The sequence below is a fragment of the Saccostrea cucullata genome, unplaced genomic scaffold (assembly GCF_032062105.1).
Source record: "Saccostrea cucullata isolate Sc308-1 unplaced genomic scaffold, CSIRO_AGI_Scuc_v1 ctg3388, whole genome shotgun sequence".
Classification (NCBI taxonomy): domain Eukaryota; kingdom Metazoa; phylum Mollusca; class Bivalvia; order Ostreida; family Ostreidae; genus Saccostrea; species Saccostrea cuccullata.
This window is the reverse complement of record NW_026932989.1, coordinates 15976-34629: the sequence shown is the minus strand read 5'-3', so window position 1 is coordinate 34629 and position 18654 is coordinate 15976. Positions and strand designations below refer to the sequence as shown.

Here is an 18654-nt window from a genome sequence, read left to right as displayed (position 1 = left end):
AAATGTATGAATACCATACAAAAATGTGTCAAACCATGGTTAAACACATGTTTTGAACATTTTTTTCACATATTGTAAACGTTGGTGAAACAAAAATTACGTGAAATTTAAATATTCAATTCATGCATTTGACATAATTTCCCTCAAAGGCATATTTTCTTTTCATCTGTTGAATGATCCACTTTCTGGTTATCCTTCACTTTAAATTTCCTGATCCTTAATTGCTCTTGAAGCAATCACAACAAAAGACATATTTAGATTTAAACCAAATTTAATGTAGAGTATGTTAACATCAATTCATTTTTCTCCAGTTCTCTTTTGCCTGTAAAGAAAAAGAAAATATATAAGATGCATGGAATAAGGGAAAAACCCATTTTTTCCCCTGAACATTATTATTATCCTGATATTAATCATGGTTGATTCACTGTATAACTTAAATATAAATACTAAATAATTAATTTTTTAGTATTCATAACCATGATCTTTTAAACTATTTTTTCACAATATCCTCAAATATTTACCTTGTAATTCTCTTATCTAAAATTCATTACATAGCATTGATTTGTGCGTGAACTCGGAAAAAAAGATGTGTTTGTACATACTAATACCCCATATGCCAGCTTATGGTTAAAGTTTCCCAAGTGTAAGTCAAACTCCAAAGTCAAGGTCAAATTGTTGACATCCAGGAAGGACTTGTCACAAAGAATAAATCTGTGAAATATGAAAGCCCTACTACTACCAGCTCAAAAGTTATGATCAAAGTTAAATTTTTTTAAACAGTGGGTTAAACTAGAAGTTCAAGGTCAAATATTTTAATTTATACCCATTGAAAGGTCTTGTCACAGTAAATATACAAGTGAAGTATGAAAGCCCTTGCACCAACTGTTCAAAAGTTATGGCCAAGATTCAAGTTATGAAACTTTCTTAAAAGTTAGTCACAATCCAAGTTCAATTCTAAAGGTTAATTTGGTGTACCAATACAAAAGTATTGTCACAATGAATACCCAGGTCTGTGAAATATGAAGGCCATACTTTCACCCACTAAAATAATATGGCCAATGTGAAAAGATTTTGCAGACAGACAGACAGGGCAAAAGCTATATAGATGTACCCCAGAATCTTTGATTACAAGGGTATAAAACTTATTCCTCATTGTCATGAACTTAGTCTTTTTGCTTTCAACTTAGGAGCATTCTATAGATTTTCAATGAATCAATGCATTTTCAGATTATGATTAATTAATAAAGCTGTGCCTTTACATCTGATCCACCTACCCTGGGGCTATATGAATTTCATAATTTTAATAGGACTCAATGCTTATTAAAATCTTGCTAATAGTTTGCTTGATGTCCAATCAAAAAATTACAATTTTGAATAATATTGATGGGTTCAGGGATTAATCTAGGGCATATTTACTACCAATAATGGGTGTTTTTCCCCTACAGAAAATTTCCCCTGAAGATCTAATTTTTTCCCTTTTGATGAGTAAAATATTCCCCTTACAATAGCAAAAACCTCAAATATTTCTTTTTCTTTCATAAAAACTGAAAATTTAAAGTAAAATTTTCATTACATGAGAAATATGGTTTTAATTTGCTACTTCATGCATTATAAATGGTCATAAAAATGCTGTAAGTCAGTTAGCCCCAAAGCAGGGCTTGCCCTGCACTAGCTCAAGTGGTTCCCATACCTCGGCTCATTTTCCCAATTTCTCCAGAAAGGGTAGTTTCCCCAAAAACCTAGATTAATCCATGGGGTTAACCCCCCCCTTAGTTTGGGTGGCGGTGTTGGGAGGATGCTGTAAATGCTAAAATTTTACCAGACAGAGCACAGTGTATGACGATGGATAACTGGAAACCAAAGGGCCTTGAATTGCTCTTCTAATAAATTGTACAATCTATCACTAGTATTTGAAGCCTCTATGTTTATAAGACCCAAAATACATCAACCAAGAAAGTTCGATAATGATTCTTAGCCAGTTAGGACTGAAGATATTTCAATAGAGCTATAAAATACCATAAGTAGGTCATGGTGACCTACTTTTTGGTCGACATTTTCCAAAAACCCTAGATGCCTCAACTCACAAAGTTTAACAATTCTTGGCCAATATAGACTTTTTTTGGTTTTATCTTCCTGTTTATCTCCCCTTGTATAAGGGTCCAAACCCTAATTTTAGTATAAATGGTAGCCCTTGGACCAAGGATGCTCTGTGAAAATTTGACAATGATTGTCCAAGGGGATCTTGAGTTATGGCCCACATTCTAAAAAGTTTATGCACACCGCACAAATGGCCATAGCATTAGCTCTTTGAGCCTTTGGCTCAGAGGAGCTAAAAACAGTATTCATGTACACCTATTTACTGGCTATAAGGACAAAAGCTAGTTTATCGTCCCCCAAGACAACAACTATTCCCCAAGATGCAGCTGAGAGAAATAGTTTGCTGTTGAGGGAGATGATAAACAAGCTATTTTCCGAATAGTAAGTAAATAGGTGTTTTATTATGGCACCTGATCCCACCTCTGATGTTTCGGGGGTCCGTGTTTGCTCTGCTCTTATTTTGTATAGTTTTATGGACTTTGAGATTGAATACTGTTCGTTATCTCCATATTCTTCTATTATATACTGAAGCTGACTTAATTATATGTAAGGTCCGATCTGGATAAAACCAGAAGAGTTACAAAATGAAAAATTGAACTTACCTTCTGCATTAATCTTTAGCTTGGCATGGACTCATCTGTTTTTGTGTGTGTTCCAAGTGTATACTTTTTGTCCTTGAGGTTAAAAAAAAATATATGTTAAAAAAAATAGACAACTTTCACATTAAATTTACAAAAGTTATTCCCCGTTGCGGGGTCAATCCAGCGTAAGGCCCTGTTTTTCCCTCTGTAACCTTACCAAATTTATTGGTCAGTATCTTAAAAATAAAATCTGTAATGAATATCGTTCATTAAGATTTTCATGTTGCCCCAAACTTCGGCAATACCAGTACAGATCTAAATAGTCCAATAACGTTTGAAGATTGAAAATAATAACAGGTAACTTACAATGGACAAAGTGGGAAAAATGAGAGTTATGCCGACAAGGGGAGATAACTCTTAGTAGTGTGAAATTCGTCAAACTTGATTGCATTTCAAATTTTACATGAAAAGCTTCAAGTTACATGTAGTATTTGCAAGTCTAAAAGCAATATGATCAGAAAATATGATTCCTTTATAATTAAAAGTATTACCATATTCAAGATTATACTGGTTAAACTTTAAGAATCTGTTTTGGAGTCCATTCTAGGCATTTAGGTGTTTACAAAGATGAGCTTCAGTCACCATCCTGGAATGCATATCTAAAATCACATAAAAATTCTCAATCTCAAACACAATTTATATTCATAAGGATTAAAAGGGCAGATATGTAAAAACAAAACTGTTAGGGTGAATTCACCATGCATCGGATACCCTTGTACTTCAACAAGTTCTAGCGGTATAGCTACCAACGGAAAATTATCAAAATGGAGTTTAACATTTAGTTTGTGATTAAAATAACAATTTAGGACACAATTATATTCCGTTTATTGAGAAAATATCCCCGAAAATCGAGTTTTTAGAAAAAACTGAAAATTCACCATGGATCGGACATTGTTCTCCATGCATCGGACAGACAATATGGAGACCGGAAAAATATCATACCTTTATCACAGTGCTTTAAAATCCTTGATATGGATATATTTTCATCTTTTATCTGAGAAATAACCCTTAATTTAAATTTAATTGACGATATTATTGCACAAATGTAGAACGATTCTCGAGACCTCACTCTGCCTTAGAAATGCTTTAAAATGCTTATAATGCCGTAATTCGCGCCTTTTTCTCATGGTTTATCATATTCTGGTTTGCAGAAATAAATTGAGTAAAATTCCAGACGTCGTATATCGATAACTTGTATTTTGACTGAAAATATAGAGTTTTTATTTTCTTTTTCCGCAAAAAACAGCTGTCAGCTGGGTTCTGTATGAAAATGGTAGTGCTTACCTTTGCATCGAAAAGTGTCCGATGCATGGTTAATTTGTGTCCGATGTACGGTGAAAATAGCATACTAGTAAAAACCAGCCCTAATAAGAATTAAACAAACATTGAAGTGAAATTTCTTTATAATTTATGTAAAATTACCAATCCCTGACAAAATTCACCAAAGTCCGACTCGTTTCTTTAAGTCGAATTTAAAAGAACGATAACTCTAAAAATGGCAAAATCATAAATTTCGGGTTATTCCCCTTTGATGATGTAAAATATGACGTAACTTCAAGACCATTTGCGGGGTATTTTTATCACAACATGATAAACACAATCGGTATCATTAAAAAATTTAAATCTTCGTCTTTATGACAGAAACAAATAAATACACAGAACTCTTAAGTTGAAAGAGAGTCTATTGCCTAAATTTGTCCGAAGCAAGGTATGTGTCCGATGCATGGTGAACTCACCCTACACCATTATTGCACTCAAAGATATTAATGTCATTTACCATCTAATGTTTCTGCTTCTGCTTCTGCCATGTACTGCCCACAATCAACTAGTTGATTATTATGGCATGTGTGGTGCGCATGGAGTTCCAAAATCATAAAAATTTAAAAGGTTAAAAGGTTAAAATATTAATTATGATTCATGGCATATAGGTGGTCACCTGAGACCTAAAGGTCTCAAGTGTTTTTGCCATGACAATCTCTGGTGGTAGATGGTTCCACTCTTTGATGGTACGAGGGAAGAACGAGAATTTTCTATAGTCACTTTTACAAGATGGTAATTGGTAGGCTTCTTGGTGAGTATGTCGTGATCGACGTAGTGGTGGAATAAGTCGATCATGCTTGGTAACGGCAACTTCATCATGAACGATCTTATAAAACAGGACGAGTCTGGAAATTCGCCTACGTTCTTCCAGTGTTTGCCATTGCAGATGTTGTATCATGCTGTCCACACTTGACCTGTTTCCATGCCTATTGCTTACATAGCGTGCAGCACGTCGTTGGACCATTTCCAGATTATGGGTGTCTTTTTGGGTGTAGGGGTCCCAGACAGGTGCTGCGTACTCCAACTGGGGTCTTACTAATGACTTATACGCATTCTCCTTTATTGATGTTGAGCTGATATTTAAATTTCGGCGGAGGAATCCTAAGGTCTTGTTTCCTTTACTACAGATGTTACTTATATGATCGCTCCATTTCAAGTCTGATGTTATGAGACAGCCGAGGTATTTCGCTCTTTTAACGTGTTCTAGAGTATGGCCATGTAGCTTGTATTGGTGATGTATTGGGTTTGGCTTCCTGCTGACTGATAGTACATTACATTTATCAGGATGGAATTCCATCTTCCACTTCCTTTCCCAAATGCCCAGTTTATCAAGGTCTGCCTGGAGTGTCTGGGTGTCCAGTTCTGACGTGACAGTAAGATATACGATAGTATCATCAGCAAAGAGTCTTACTGTGGCATTGAGGCCTTCTGGCATGTCGTTTATATAGAACAGGAATAAGCATGGCCCAAGGACTGACCCTTGGGGCACTCCGGAGTCAACATTGACATAGCTGGACATTTCTCCTTCGACTACTACAGCTTGTGTTCTGTTGGACAGGAAGCTAGCAATCCAATTGTTCACTTTTCCCTGGATCCCATAATGTCGGAGTTTATGGATGAGGAGGCTATGGCTGACCTTGTCAAAAGCCTTGGAAAAGTCCATGATCAATACATCTGTCTGCTTTCCGGCAGCCATGTGATTGGTTATGTCATCTATAAACTCAATGAGTTGGGATTCACAGGATCTCTTGCTACGGAAACCATGCTGAAGTGGGTATAGTATGTTGTTGGTATCAGCGTGTTGCATTATATGGCTGGTGATGATATGCTCCATGAGCTTGCAGCAGATACATGTAAGGGAGATGGGTCGATAATTCTCAGCCTTGTATCTATCCCCTTTTTTGAAAATCGGGCTAACATGAGCTTTACGCCACTCCGACGGTATCTCTCCACTTTCTAGGGATTTCTTAAAGATGATGGTGAGAATAGGGGTCACGCTGTCAGCCAGCTCCTTCAGTACTCTAGGTTTAATACCATCTGGGCCCGCTGCTTTATATGGATTCAGATTTTTCAATAGTCTTAGAATTCCATTATGGGTGATGTGCAGTTCTGGTGCCACTGGGTGTTTTCCACTCATAGGACAGTCACGAGTAAATTCTTCAGTACTGATATGTGTCTTCTCTGAGAATACGGACTGGAACTGCTTGTTTAGCACATCTGCCTGGTCAGTCGGATTGGCATGTAGCACTCCTTCACTGCGGATTAGTGAGATTCCATTGTTGTCAGTTCTTTGGTGTTTTATATAGGTCCAGAAGCGCTTTAGGCCGCTGTATTGGTCGTCCTCTACTTTAGGTGTTACTATTCCCTCGATGTAGTTCCAATATGCTCTTCTTAGATCTCTTTGTACCTTCCCCTTGATTTCTTTAAAGTGTTCATTATCTCTGTTGTCTCCAGATTTCTTCTTCTTTTTGTATAGTCTGTTTTTCTTATGGATGAGTTTCTTAAGTTCTGGTGTTATCCATGGTAGGCCATCTTTGGCTCTGGCATCTTTATGTGGTATATTTTGCTTTATGCTGTTTTCCAGGTTAGTTTTAAAGCACTTCCACATCTCATCTACACTGTGATTATCAACGTCCATCTTTGATATTGTGTTTAGGGTTGATGTCATATCTTCTTTCATTGTATCCCAGCTGGCTTTGCGATACAAGGGGATTCTTCGAGGTTTTTGATGTTTCTTTAGGATGTTCGTGTCTATTTCTGCAAAGACAATGTCGTGGTCTGATATGCCTGGTATGGTTTCTACTCTGTTAAATTTTGATGGATTGTTGGTCACTATCAAGTCCAGGGTGTTTTCGCCTCTTGTTGGGCATTCTACTAGCTGAACTAAGCCATTGTCATCCAGGATATCTACAAATTTGTAGTGATTTCCTGACCAGGCGGTATTTGGCTTTAGTGTCTTATTTGTCCAGTTCCATCCTGGTAAGTTGAAATCGCCTGCAACAATTACACTTGCATTTTTAACCTGGTGCACCCGATTTAAGCTTTTTCGTAGTTCTTCTAAAGATTCTTCATTAGATGTTTTGGGGTTATAGTATGATGCTATATATAGATCTTTCCGTCCAACTAGACTGATCTTCGTCCAGATGATTTCACAGTTAGAGTCTAGCTCAGGAACTGGTGAGCTCACATATTTTTTGTTGACAGCAATGAGCACACCTCCTCCATTAGAGGCACGGTCTTTACGGTATAGTTTATACTCTGTTGGAAAGATTTGGTTGTCTGTAATTGATGGGTCTGTCCAGGTCTCAGTACACACAACAATGTCAGGTTTGGTACTTTCTATGAGATTTTTGATTCGGCATTGTTTGGTCTTTATTGACTGGCAGTTTACATTTAGTAGTTTGATAGGAGATGTTTTTGGTCGAGGTTGATGGTTCTTAGTTGGTGTCGAGGTATGAACTGGTGTAATAGTTGCACTTGGTGTTGGACTAGCAATGGTTGAGTCTGATAACACACTGAAGGGGTTTGATGTTGTGACTATATGTTCAAAGCAGACTGAGCTGTAGTTAGGGCAGTCGCATATGATACAATCCCAAGCAATAGCACTGTTGTTGGCAAGTTCATTATATGTCTTACTATGAACAGATTGACAGGTAGCATGGTACCACTGGTTGCATGTTTCACACATAATACCCTTGTCATCCCAAGTAACTGGAAGATCACAAGTTCCACATGGGTAGGAGGAATCAGCAGGTCCAGGGTTACTCTCAACATCGTTTGATCTTGCAATAAGGATGGAGATAAGGAATACTAACAAGGACTTTGTGTTTTCTTGGTCCTTTAATATATTCTTATTAATCACTTGTCTGAGGATGGTGAAGTTTAAAGTCTGCATTTTCACAGCTAAATCATGATTTTGATTTGACAGAGGAAATTCTGGTTGTGTATAGAACCACATTGGAAAAATTTTAAGAGCAACAAAAATTTACGTCTACTACTTTCGCGCATGCGCACCACCAATGTGATGTTTTATCGATAAATACTGTAAAAAGAAATAAATTCAGGGAGTGGAACTTTACATCAAATACTAGTTGTACGTTGTTTCTTTTTTATTGCATCTTATTTGTTAGGTTAAAAAACATTTTAAATAAATACTTAATTGTTATAACAGTACTTTTAAACTTCACCATTTAGATATAACGTGCCCGTGTTGATGGATACACCTGGGTGCTGACCAAGACAGCTCACTGCCTCAACATGGTCAATATTTTCTGTTTTTGGTAACCCAAGTCTCCATTATGTAATACACTGGAAAAAAACACCCCCCTTAGTTTACATGCAACACACAGTCATAAAGTAATTAAATAATTGTTGATTTTATGCATTCCTCACCTTTAACTAGGCCCTAGAACTTGCAGACGTCAGACTTCTCTTTCCAGTGACGTCACTGGTAATGTACATGTAGTACATAAATGGAGGCTGGAAAATTCCGGAAGGTATATTTTATAAGTTTTATACGGACGGTACCCACTGAATATGTGATAATTATCTAGATGAATCATTTACTCCCTTTTGAGATTTGTTGTGAATTTATCATGAATTTCTTTCTCTTTTTTTTTAAAATATATTTTTGCTCTTGAATTCGGATTGATTATATCTACCGATGACCGAGTTCAATTTTATGTGCCTCTACCGATATCCGATACACATGACGAGATTGGAGAAAACTTTGTTTATTGTTTTTAGAGTAAATTTTAAACCAATGCGAACTCATAACATCATGCCAGACATGAAAATGGACGTAAGGTAAACAATGTGAAATAAATTGAAACATTAGATACGCACACGACAAATCAACAACGCACACACATGTATACTTCAGTTGTGATCTGGTCATTGGGTTTAACCAAACATCAATGTTTATGTCAAAAAAAGATATTTTAGATTTTAAAATATATAATTATTAATTTGATAAAATACATGCAACTTCTGATCTAAGGACATGTTATACATATTATAAGAAGGATTTTATAGATGGTCATATCACTATGATTGCTCTTCTTCCTGAATAACAGGTTAACAGTCTAGTCGAACCTTCAAACGGGGGTAAACGGAAATAGGAAAACCGTACCTTCAAACGGGGGTACGGCGCATGCGCAGACACTAAAAAAATGTCGTTTTTCATGGAAAAACGTGTGGTCCACAAAATATGCTCGTGCAAAGTGATGGATTATTTCGTAGCTCTGTATGTACTCAAATTTGGTAGATTAAAGATGTTTAAAGAGATTGTATTGCGAAAAAGTATATGTTTATTGCAAAAATCGAGAATTTTTCTCTCCCAAAGTTAGCGTATTCTGTGCCTTGACCTCCACGCTTGATACAACTAGATTTTTTATTCATAATTTAATAAAACGGATGAATAAACAAACAATTGTTTGTTTAAAGTTGAACTACATATAATCCCCTTCCCCGGTATTAAAAATCTTGTGTAATTAGCATGTTGTTTATTATTTTTCGACACTTTCTTGTGGGCATGTCTGAATTTCCTCTGCCATGTAAACAAACTTTTGTGCCTCAGAAATGACGTGAATAAAAACGAAAACATATTTATTATTTTTTTTTAATTGAAAACAAAGGTGTAGACAATTCATTTTTGTATGTTTATGATTTAAAAAAAAATTATTTTTTTAAATAAGAAGAGTTATCGTTCTTCTGCTTTCGCTCGTTGCATTTAGGGAAGGAAAACCCTCGTTTGAGGGTATACCCCCGTTTGAGGGTTCGACTAGACTGGTTAAGCCCTAAGCATTGCTAAGTGCCTATTGATTGTTATGTGAAATAATATCTTGATTAGTTCTCCAAAATCACTTAAACTATTAAGGTAAAATAGTTAGTTGTGGAAGTCAGCCATACTTTTATACAAAAAGTTCCTGTATTTTAAGCGAAATTATGTAGTCCCTAGCAACAATAAATATTTAACGCATTGTTTTTTTTCTCTTTATAGCAAAAACTAAATGATAAATTGATTAATAAATTAAATTTGAAATAAAATAAAAAGGATTAGATTTATAGTCAACCTACATTTATCATACATGTATGTAATAGTATGAATTTACAAAATATACAGCCTTCTCATTCTCAAACATAGGTTTTCACACACATGTAAAACACCTTTTTAAATGCATATGTAACATGTGCCTGATAATACACATACTATATTCATCAACATATATGTAATGAGAGCTTTAGAAAACAAGTTAACCATAATTTATTTATGTACATTAGTATATTTAATGTGTGGTTTATAATGCACATAAACTACATGTATATCATCTTCCCAAGTCAAGAGTTTCTGATCCGCTCCGCTCCACATAAACCCTTGACCGAATAGGCTAAGTTTCACGGGGCTAGAAATGCGTTCTCTGAATGGCCTCATGCAAGTTTTTATAAACCAATCAAAATCATTGTTTTATTTAAACTGAAACTACATCGTAAACATAAAAACACGTCAGTTTTAGTCCCAAGGATAGTGTATTTTTCATTAGATAGCCCTTTTAAAGGTTTGTCTCAGTTTTGTAGTTGAGTTATATTGAATTTATTACCGACTACCAATATTATCTCGAATTCGCTGTTGAATTCGTTTACTCTGATTGGCTAATAGCAGAGGTCAGGAGAGTTCAAAATATGTAATCTCACTAGATGGCGTGACAGTAAACCCCGTCAAACTTAGCCTATTCGGTCAAGGGTTTATGTGGAGCGGAGCGGATCAGAAACTCTTGACTTGGGAAGATGAAACTATATTATATACATGACATTTGTGCTTTATAAAACACATGTAAACCATGTGTTCATTAACATACGTGTAACATGTGGTTGACTATACACATGTAAACCATATGTTAATTAACGTACGTGTAACATGAGGTTGACAATACACATGTAAACCATACGTTTATCAACGTACGTGTAACGTATGGTTGCACATAACATATGTTACACGTACGTTTTACGTACGTAACACATACGTGTATTCCAAACATACGTTTAACGTACGTTATGTGAAACGTATGTAGTCACACATATGTTATACGTACGTTGTACCACATACGTGAAACGTATGTTTGTAATACACGTATGTGATACGTACATTTCACATACGTGATACATGTGTTATGTGCAACCATATGTAACACGTACGTGGCACAATTAGCTGTGTAGTATGTAAACTTCGCCATTTTTTTTTATTGTCCCTATATCGAGCATAGGAGTTGCAAAATGTTGGTCTTAAAGGGACATGGACACAGTTTAAACTGATTTTTTAAATAAATGTTGAATTGAAAACCAGAGCAAGATACAGGTACTTCTTTTCATGTAGAAATTTCTGAATTATCCCTCATATGAATACAAGAAGGTCTGCTAATAATGGAACCTAATCCGTACCCATGGAAATTCCAACAGATTGTTGGAAGACTTTATATTAACTTTGGAGTACTTGAGAGTACAACCAAAATGTTTTTAACAAAATTATATTGTAAATGACAAACAAAAGATAAGTACATGAAAGAAAGAATTTTTTGTTGAAAAAGCAGCTTTGCAAAAGAAAAAAACTGTAATTTATCTTTGTTAAGTGTTGAAGAGTCCTAATTTTTAATGTAATTGATTTTGGTAAAATTCTCACTGCTGTCTCTTAATTTTAAAGAGTTCTTTTGAGTTATAATGTATCCTTTTCTGATAAACACCTCTTCTCAAATATATCATACGGAATACTCCAGAAATTTCTCCTTCGCTGCTGTTGATACTTAAGTGAGAGGTAAAGAAAGAGAGTCTTCAATTATTTACTAGATGAAAATAAGCGTGGGTAAAAAAAACTATTGAATTAATATGCATTAAAACATAAAATCTACCAGTTATTCAAAATTCAGGCGAAATAATATCAGTCAATAGTTCTGTTTTAAATATAGTCACGATTTCTTGCAACAATTTCCACATTCACTTATCATACACAATGAAAACAGTCACTCAAACATGGCATACATATTATGCATTATAAAGCTTTTTGACACATAAAATTCACAGGCACCTGAAGAATAGATGGTGTAACCCCCTCCCCCAGCTTCTTAAAAAAAATTTTAGACTCCAAAATACACAATTTCCTAGTGTATCATTCCTATTTCGAAATCTGATATCATTTCCCACTTTTCTTAAGTTTAGTACTGTTATCTAAGTATATGCTGTAATTGACAAATCTCTAAAACTGATAAATCTCTAAAATTATATCAGATATAAAAAACAGATTGACAAACAAAGGATTCATGTATTCTCAGGAGCTGCGGGGAGTGGGGAATGTATTTCACTATCCATAAGTCAGATGCCTGTAGTAGAATTCAGTATGTTTTGGCACTAGATACTGGTATTTATATGGCACTGATATCACGTGATAAGATACGTCATCACACCGGGTTGTCGATTGGTTGATTCTCTTGATTGTCTTCCGTAGTTTCTGGCTTTTCTTCAGCTTCTTCTATTTTGGTTTGTTGTCTTAAAGCAACTAGAGGAAAATACAATACACCTTTTAAACAGTAAATTTTGGACACTCTAATAATCGTAGGTTCTGGGGCTATGATACATGCTGTCCGGATAGGGTCATTTGCTAAACACGCGCTTACACAAAACACGCCATCGCGCTAACACGCTTTCAAGCAAAACACCGTTGTGCTAGCATGCTTTCAAGCAACACACCGTCGCTAGTTGTTTGTTAGCGTGACGGCGTGTTGTGCGAACTCATATTAGCGTGACAGCGTATTGTGTGTTAGCGCGTTAGCGTGTTTTTCTGAACTCGCTGTTGAGCTTTAGCAAATGGCCCTATTCGGACACCATAATGATAGATTATAGGTGCGGTTACGTAGAGAGGGGTGCTATGGCTGATCATATTTACTGTTACGCGGAGACTCACTCAGAGAAAGATGTTATCTGATCATCCTTTCAATTTAATGGAGAGAAAGAGATGCTATGATACTATGTGCATCATGCAGTTAATTGGAGATTAAGGTATCTAGTACATCATATTAAATGTTAAGAGGAGAGGGAGGTGTATTGCTAAAATAAATTTTTAAGTTGAGAAATGTTTCTGGTACATATTATCCTTATATGTAGGTGGTGGGAGTAATGCTAGGGTATGGTACATTATACTTACATTTAGGTGGTGGGAGTAATGCTAAGTTAGAATATGGTACATCATACATGTACTTACATTTAGATGATGGGAGTTGTTCTGTGGTAGAATATGGTACATTTAACTTACATGTAGTTGGTGGGAGTGATGCTATGGTAGATTACGGTACAGAAAAACTCGTTTAGTACGAACACGGATATAGCGAATTCATGGATATAGCCAAATTATCTTGGATCCCCAGAAATGTGAATTTAATGAATTCCTTATACGGATATAACGAATTATGGATATAGCTAAGTAATTCTATAGATCCCAGTAACTTCGCTAAACCTGAGTTTTACTGTACATTATACTTACATGTAGTTGGTGGGAGTGATGCTATCGTAGATTATGGTACATCATACTTTTACTTATATGTAGGTCGTAGGAGAGGTGCAATGGTAGATTATGGTACTTTATACTTACATGTCGGTGGTGGGAATGCTGCTATGGTAGATTATGGTACATTATATTTATAGGTAGGTGGTGGGAGTGGTGCTATGGTACTTTATACTTACATGTGGGTGGTGGGAGTGGTGCTATGGTAGATTATGGTACTTTATACTTACATGTCGGTGGTGGTAGTGGTGCTATCGTAGATTATGGTACAATATACTTACATGTCGGTGGTGGGAGTGGTGCTATGGTAGACCGACGTCTTCTGGTACTTTGGTCAACTGTAGACTTCATATCTACACCAGTTGGTGCTAAAAAGACAAAAAAATATACTGTACAAATTAATATGAACTTGTGTATTCTCAAGAGATCGTTTTGCTATGAATGAAATCTATTGTTTAGATACTCATTATTAGAATTGTTTTATTTCTTGAAATTTTTCTGCCAGTGTAAATTTGTCACCATAACACACCATCATTAAATGATGTTTTGTAAATTCTTCATTTGGAGAAATATTCTCCCCATTGAGGACTTTACCTTTTTCCCACTGCGTCTGTGCGTCCTTGGTGAACTTGACCTCCTCTTTTGGGCTGTATCTCCGCTGTATACAGCAGATAAACACTCCTCCGGCGATTATCAACAGGACGATCCCACCAAACGTCGTCCCCACACCAATAGCTACCCTGGGAAAAGTTAAAATATCAAATCAATTACCAATAGCTACCGAGGGGAAAGTTAAAATATCAAATCAATGACCAATAGCTACCCTGGGGAAAATTAAAACATCAAATCAATGACCAATAGCTACCCTGGGAAAAGTTAAAATATCAAATCAATGACCAATAGCTACCCTGGGAAAAGTTAAAATATCAAATCAATGACCAATAGCTACTCTGGGGAAAATTAAAACATAAAATCAATGACCAATAGCTACCCTGGGGAAAGTTAAAATATCAAATCAATGACCAGTAGCTACCCCGGGGAAAATTGAAATATCAAATCAATGACCAATAGCTACCCTGGGGAAAGTTAAAATATCAAATCAATGACCAATAGCTACCCTGGGGAAAGTTAAAATATCAAATCAATGACCAATAGCTACCCTGGGGAAAATTAAAACATCAAATCAATGACCAATAGCTACCCTGGGGAAAGTTAAAATATCAAATCAATGACCAATAGTTAACCTGGGGAAAGTTAAAATATCAAATCAATGACCAATAGTTAACCTGGGGAAAGTTAAAATATCAAATCAATGACCAATAGTTAACCTGGGGAAAGTTAAAATATCAAATCAATGACCAATAGCTATCCTGGGGAAAGCTAAAATATCAAATCAATGACCAATAGCTATCCTGGGGAAAGCTAAAATATCAAATCAATGACCAATAGCTATCCTGGGGAAAGCTAAAATATCAAATCAATGACCAATAGCTACCCTGGGGAAAATTAAAACATCAAATCAATGACCAATAGCTATCCTGGGGAAAGTTGAAATATCAAATCAATGACTGATAGCTACCCTGGGGAAGTTAAAAACTAAATCATTGACCAATAGCTACCTCAGGGAAAGTTAGAAGATTAAATCAAAGTTCATCATTACAAAACATTTGAAGCACACATGAAATAGATTCAAAACACTTCAACCCTAAGTGAAATATATGATGTAAAATACTAAATTTAAAATTTCTAGAAACTGAAATCTACTGCCTGTTGGTACCAAGGTACTTAAACTATATGGTCTTAGATGGTTTGACAATACTGTATCTGTTCTAAAGTGGTAATAAGCATTTTAAAGGTTTTTATGAGTGGTTTGTCTACTTTATATTTCTTATTTAGGACATATATTGCCATTTTGTTACGAGTTCTTCCATTCTTATGTCGATACGATATATCCTGACACACCTGTTTCATATTTGGATATATTTTGCTCGAAAAAGACGTTAATGGTAATTTAACAACCAATCTATATGATAAAAGTAATGACTAACTTTTTTTATCGCCAACTTCTCTTACTTATGCAGCAAATATACCTTCATCACCTGCATACCGAGTTTATATATCTCAGTTGACTCGAAAGGCAAGAACATGTCATCATTTCGTAAATTCTATGATCGATACAATGACCTTGTCAGCAAATATCATTGAGTCAAATGCTGACTGACGTTTTGCATACCAATTGTTAGGCCATTATTTACACACTGAATTGTCGACGGGTTTTCCGTTATTTCCCGATCATGACAAGGAGCACATGGCATATGTGACCGGTAGGCAAGGGATGCTCACTTCTCCATGGCACCTGATCACACCTCTGATGTTTTGGAGGTCCGTGTTTGCTCTGCTCCTATTTTGTATTGTTTTATGCACTTTTAATCTTGAATACTGTTCGTTAACTCCATGTTTCATTTTTATTGTTAATCCAACACAGTTTGTCTCTGCACAAAGTTGTTTTGACTATCAGTTCTCTCGACACTTGTTCTCTCTGTATGGTTTTTTTTTCTAGTTCACCCTCTGTTATTCTCTCTATGGTTAATGCTTTAGCTATCTTAACATTTAAATGTTTGTTTTTGTCTTCAAGGTGCTTTTTCCTATTTTTCAAGGTGCTTTATTTCTGGTACTTACTCATTTGGGCAGCAGGAATTTCCACAGCAGCCATACTCACAATAGAAAAGGTTAGAGCTGGCCGAGCAATATTCAGCAACTGGTAACCAAAGAGAGGAAACATTAGATCAATGTAGAAAAGTGCCTATTTGTAAAAATACCCATCTTTAAATTTATTTATCAGTATAAATTTGTTTGAATCAATCTTGAATTTCTTTCCAAATTTAAGCACAAAACAAATTGAACTATTCGTTGTTTTAGTTTTTACGTGTACATACATGTTGAGATAGGCAAGAAATGCCCACTTAATAAAATCACTTGAAGTTTGGAATCTCGGAAGTTACTTACAGGTGTAAATACTGACTTACCTGTATCTGAAATTATTGAGAGAAAATATACTGCCAAGAAAACTAAACACATTTTCCTATTGTTGCCATGTACGCTATCGAACAAATTTAACTTCCTGTTTTTAAATTTGAAGGATCATGGTTCGCTGTGCCTATTGATTTTTAACTCATTTAAATAACATTGAAAACCTTATCCACAATAACATGTTCAATGTTTGTAAACATGGAACTGGGATTTAAAGGAGAAACAACTTCATACTAACTTTGATGACCATAAACTCCTATAAAGAAGACTATAAACAGATAAATTTTGCCATAAGAGAAGATATAAAAAATCACTCGGTTTCTTAAGTCTTTCTTTACAAGGCACCTGAACAAATGAAGAAATATTTTTTGTAAGAAATGGATAATTAAGACACATATTTGTGAAGTAAAAAATGGAGGAAGCAAATATAATCTTTTCATTATGATTATATTTCTAATAAGTTTTGACATAAATTAAAGACACTGTCTTTTTTCTACTAGCAATCCCCATCTACAAGTATTAACTAACGTTCAACAGTATTCCTTTCGTTTCAAGTTCGCCGTTTGTTGTCTTCACCTTTTAAGTCAAAGAATGAAAGCAACAATCTATAGCATATTAACAGCCAAAGGATAAGATACTGTCATAAGTATGAGAGAGTCGTAACATTTTCGCAAACAAGTACTTAGGAATACTAGCATATAGCATATTTATCCGTCCAAGTATGAAAGATAGTCATAGTATTTAGCAAAATCATCAGGGTACTAGTATTCAAGATAGTCATAGCCAATATAGGATATCAATTCCAGTCATATTCTGATTTGGTTTAGCTCATCGAACTTAAAATCAAAGAAAAAATGGAGTGTTTCATTTTACTTGTATCATATTTTGAATTTTTACTGACTACAGACGGTAAGAACCAACGAACAATTAAATCGCATCAAATCATCAGTTTATCATAGAGCTTGGTTGTTAGGTAAGTATTAACGTCTTTTTCAAGTAAAATATCCAAATATGAAACAAATGTGTCAGACTCTGTCGTATCTTTCATCTCAAGCTCACCAGGATATATTGTATCGACATAAGAATGGAAATTACCATTGTTATTTGACAATACGTCGTCGATATATCTAAATGTCGAGTTAAAGGCCACAGCAAGTGTTTTCTTTTCACGTGCAAAATTTTGGACAAATTCTGCTTCATATGAATACAAAAATAGGTCTGCTTATAACAGGACGCAGTTGGTACCAGTTGGCATTCCATTAGAGTGTTGGAGGACCTGGTCTCCAAAAACAACATAGATATTTTCAATCAGAAACTCAAGCATATTTTTGATGTCATCTTCAGAGTACTTGTGTCAGATTTTTTTTGTAAATGAATCAATGACAAAATAAGTACATTTATGAGTTCCATTTTTATTTAAAAAAAAAACAACTGTAAATGATTTTTAAAAGCCTGGACTTTAATTTATCGTGGGGAATGGTTGTGTATAAAGTTTAAAAGTCGCACGTTTTTAGGCTGTTAATTTTGGTGATTTCAAATTGTCAAAAAGTTCCTTGGAATATTTAAGAATCCATATCTTATTCACACCACTTCTTCATGATATTGTTGCACAGTACTCTTGAAGGTTTCTTCTTCACTACTGTTAATATCTTAGTGCGGAGTAAAGAAAGAAGCTTGGCTTAGCATTTACTGGAACCCGCTATGTATCTTTGTTTGTAAGGATTTTAGTGAAGTTTCGGAATCCAGTATAGATATGGTAGTTCAAATTGTTTCATCAACTTTTTTCTCGATAGTTTGCTTGTTTTAAAAATTGTTTACATGTAAAGTATGCTCTTGCGTATTAAATTAAATGAGAGACATTTACTCAATTTGTAGGATGTAAGGTTGTACACTGTATTAATAAATAAATAAAGGTAGGTGAAAATACAATGAAGTTAATGTCATCAAGTTTATCATAAAGTTTGTTGTTAGGTTACTAGTAACATCTTTTTCTAGTAAAAAGTCTAAATATTAAACAGA

General features: G+C 35.1%; 1 protein-coding gene and 1 long non-coding RNA gene across 3 annotated transcripts; both read right to left on the bottom strand.

The window, feature by feature from the left end:
- Positions 1-253: 253 nt before the first annotated feature.
- On the bottom strand, positions 254-8983 carry LOC134236805 (uncharacterized). 2 transcript variants are annotated; one of them, XR_009985724.1, is made up of 3 exons: positions 3230-3415; positions 2700-2771; positions 254-322 (listed from the first exon to the last, which is right to left on the bottom strand). It is a non-coding gene; the product is annotated as an uncharacterized LOC134236805 (long non-coding RNA). The 2 variants fall into 2 exon arrangements; XR_009985725.1 differs by lacking the exon at positions 254-322 and adding an exon at positions 8451-8983 and having other exon boundaries at positions 2137-2771; positions 3230-3337.
- Positions 8984-11891: 2908 nt separating this feature from the next.
- Positions 11892-16717, bottom strand: LOC134236808 (uncharacterized). Its single transcript, XM_062718947.1, has 5 exons — positions 16632-16717; positions 16285-16363; positions 14200-14345; positions 13887-13973; positions 11892-12603 (listed from the first exon to the last, which is right to left on the bottom strand). The coding sequence occupies exons 1-5, from the start codon at positions 16681-16683 to the stop codon at positions 12506-12508; spliced, it is 462 nt and encodes a 153-aa protein (XP_062574931.1). The 5' UTR covers positions 16684-16717; the 3' UTR covers positions 11892-12505.
- Positions 16718-18654: the final 1937 nt, after the last annotated feature.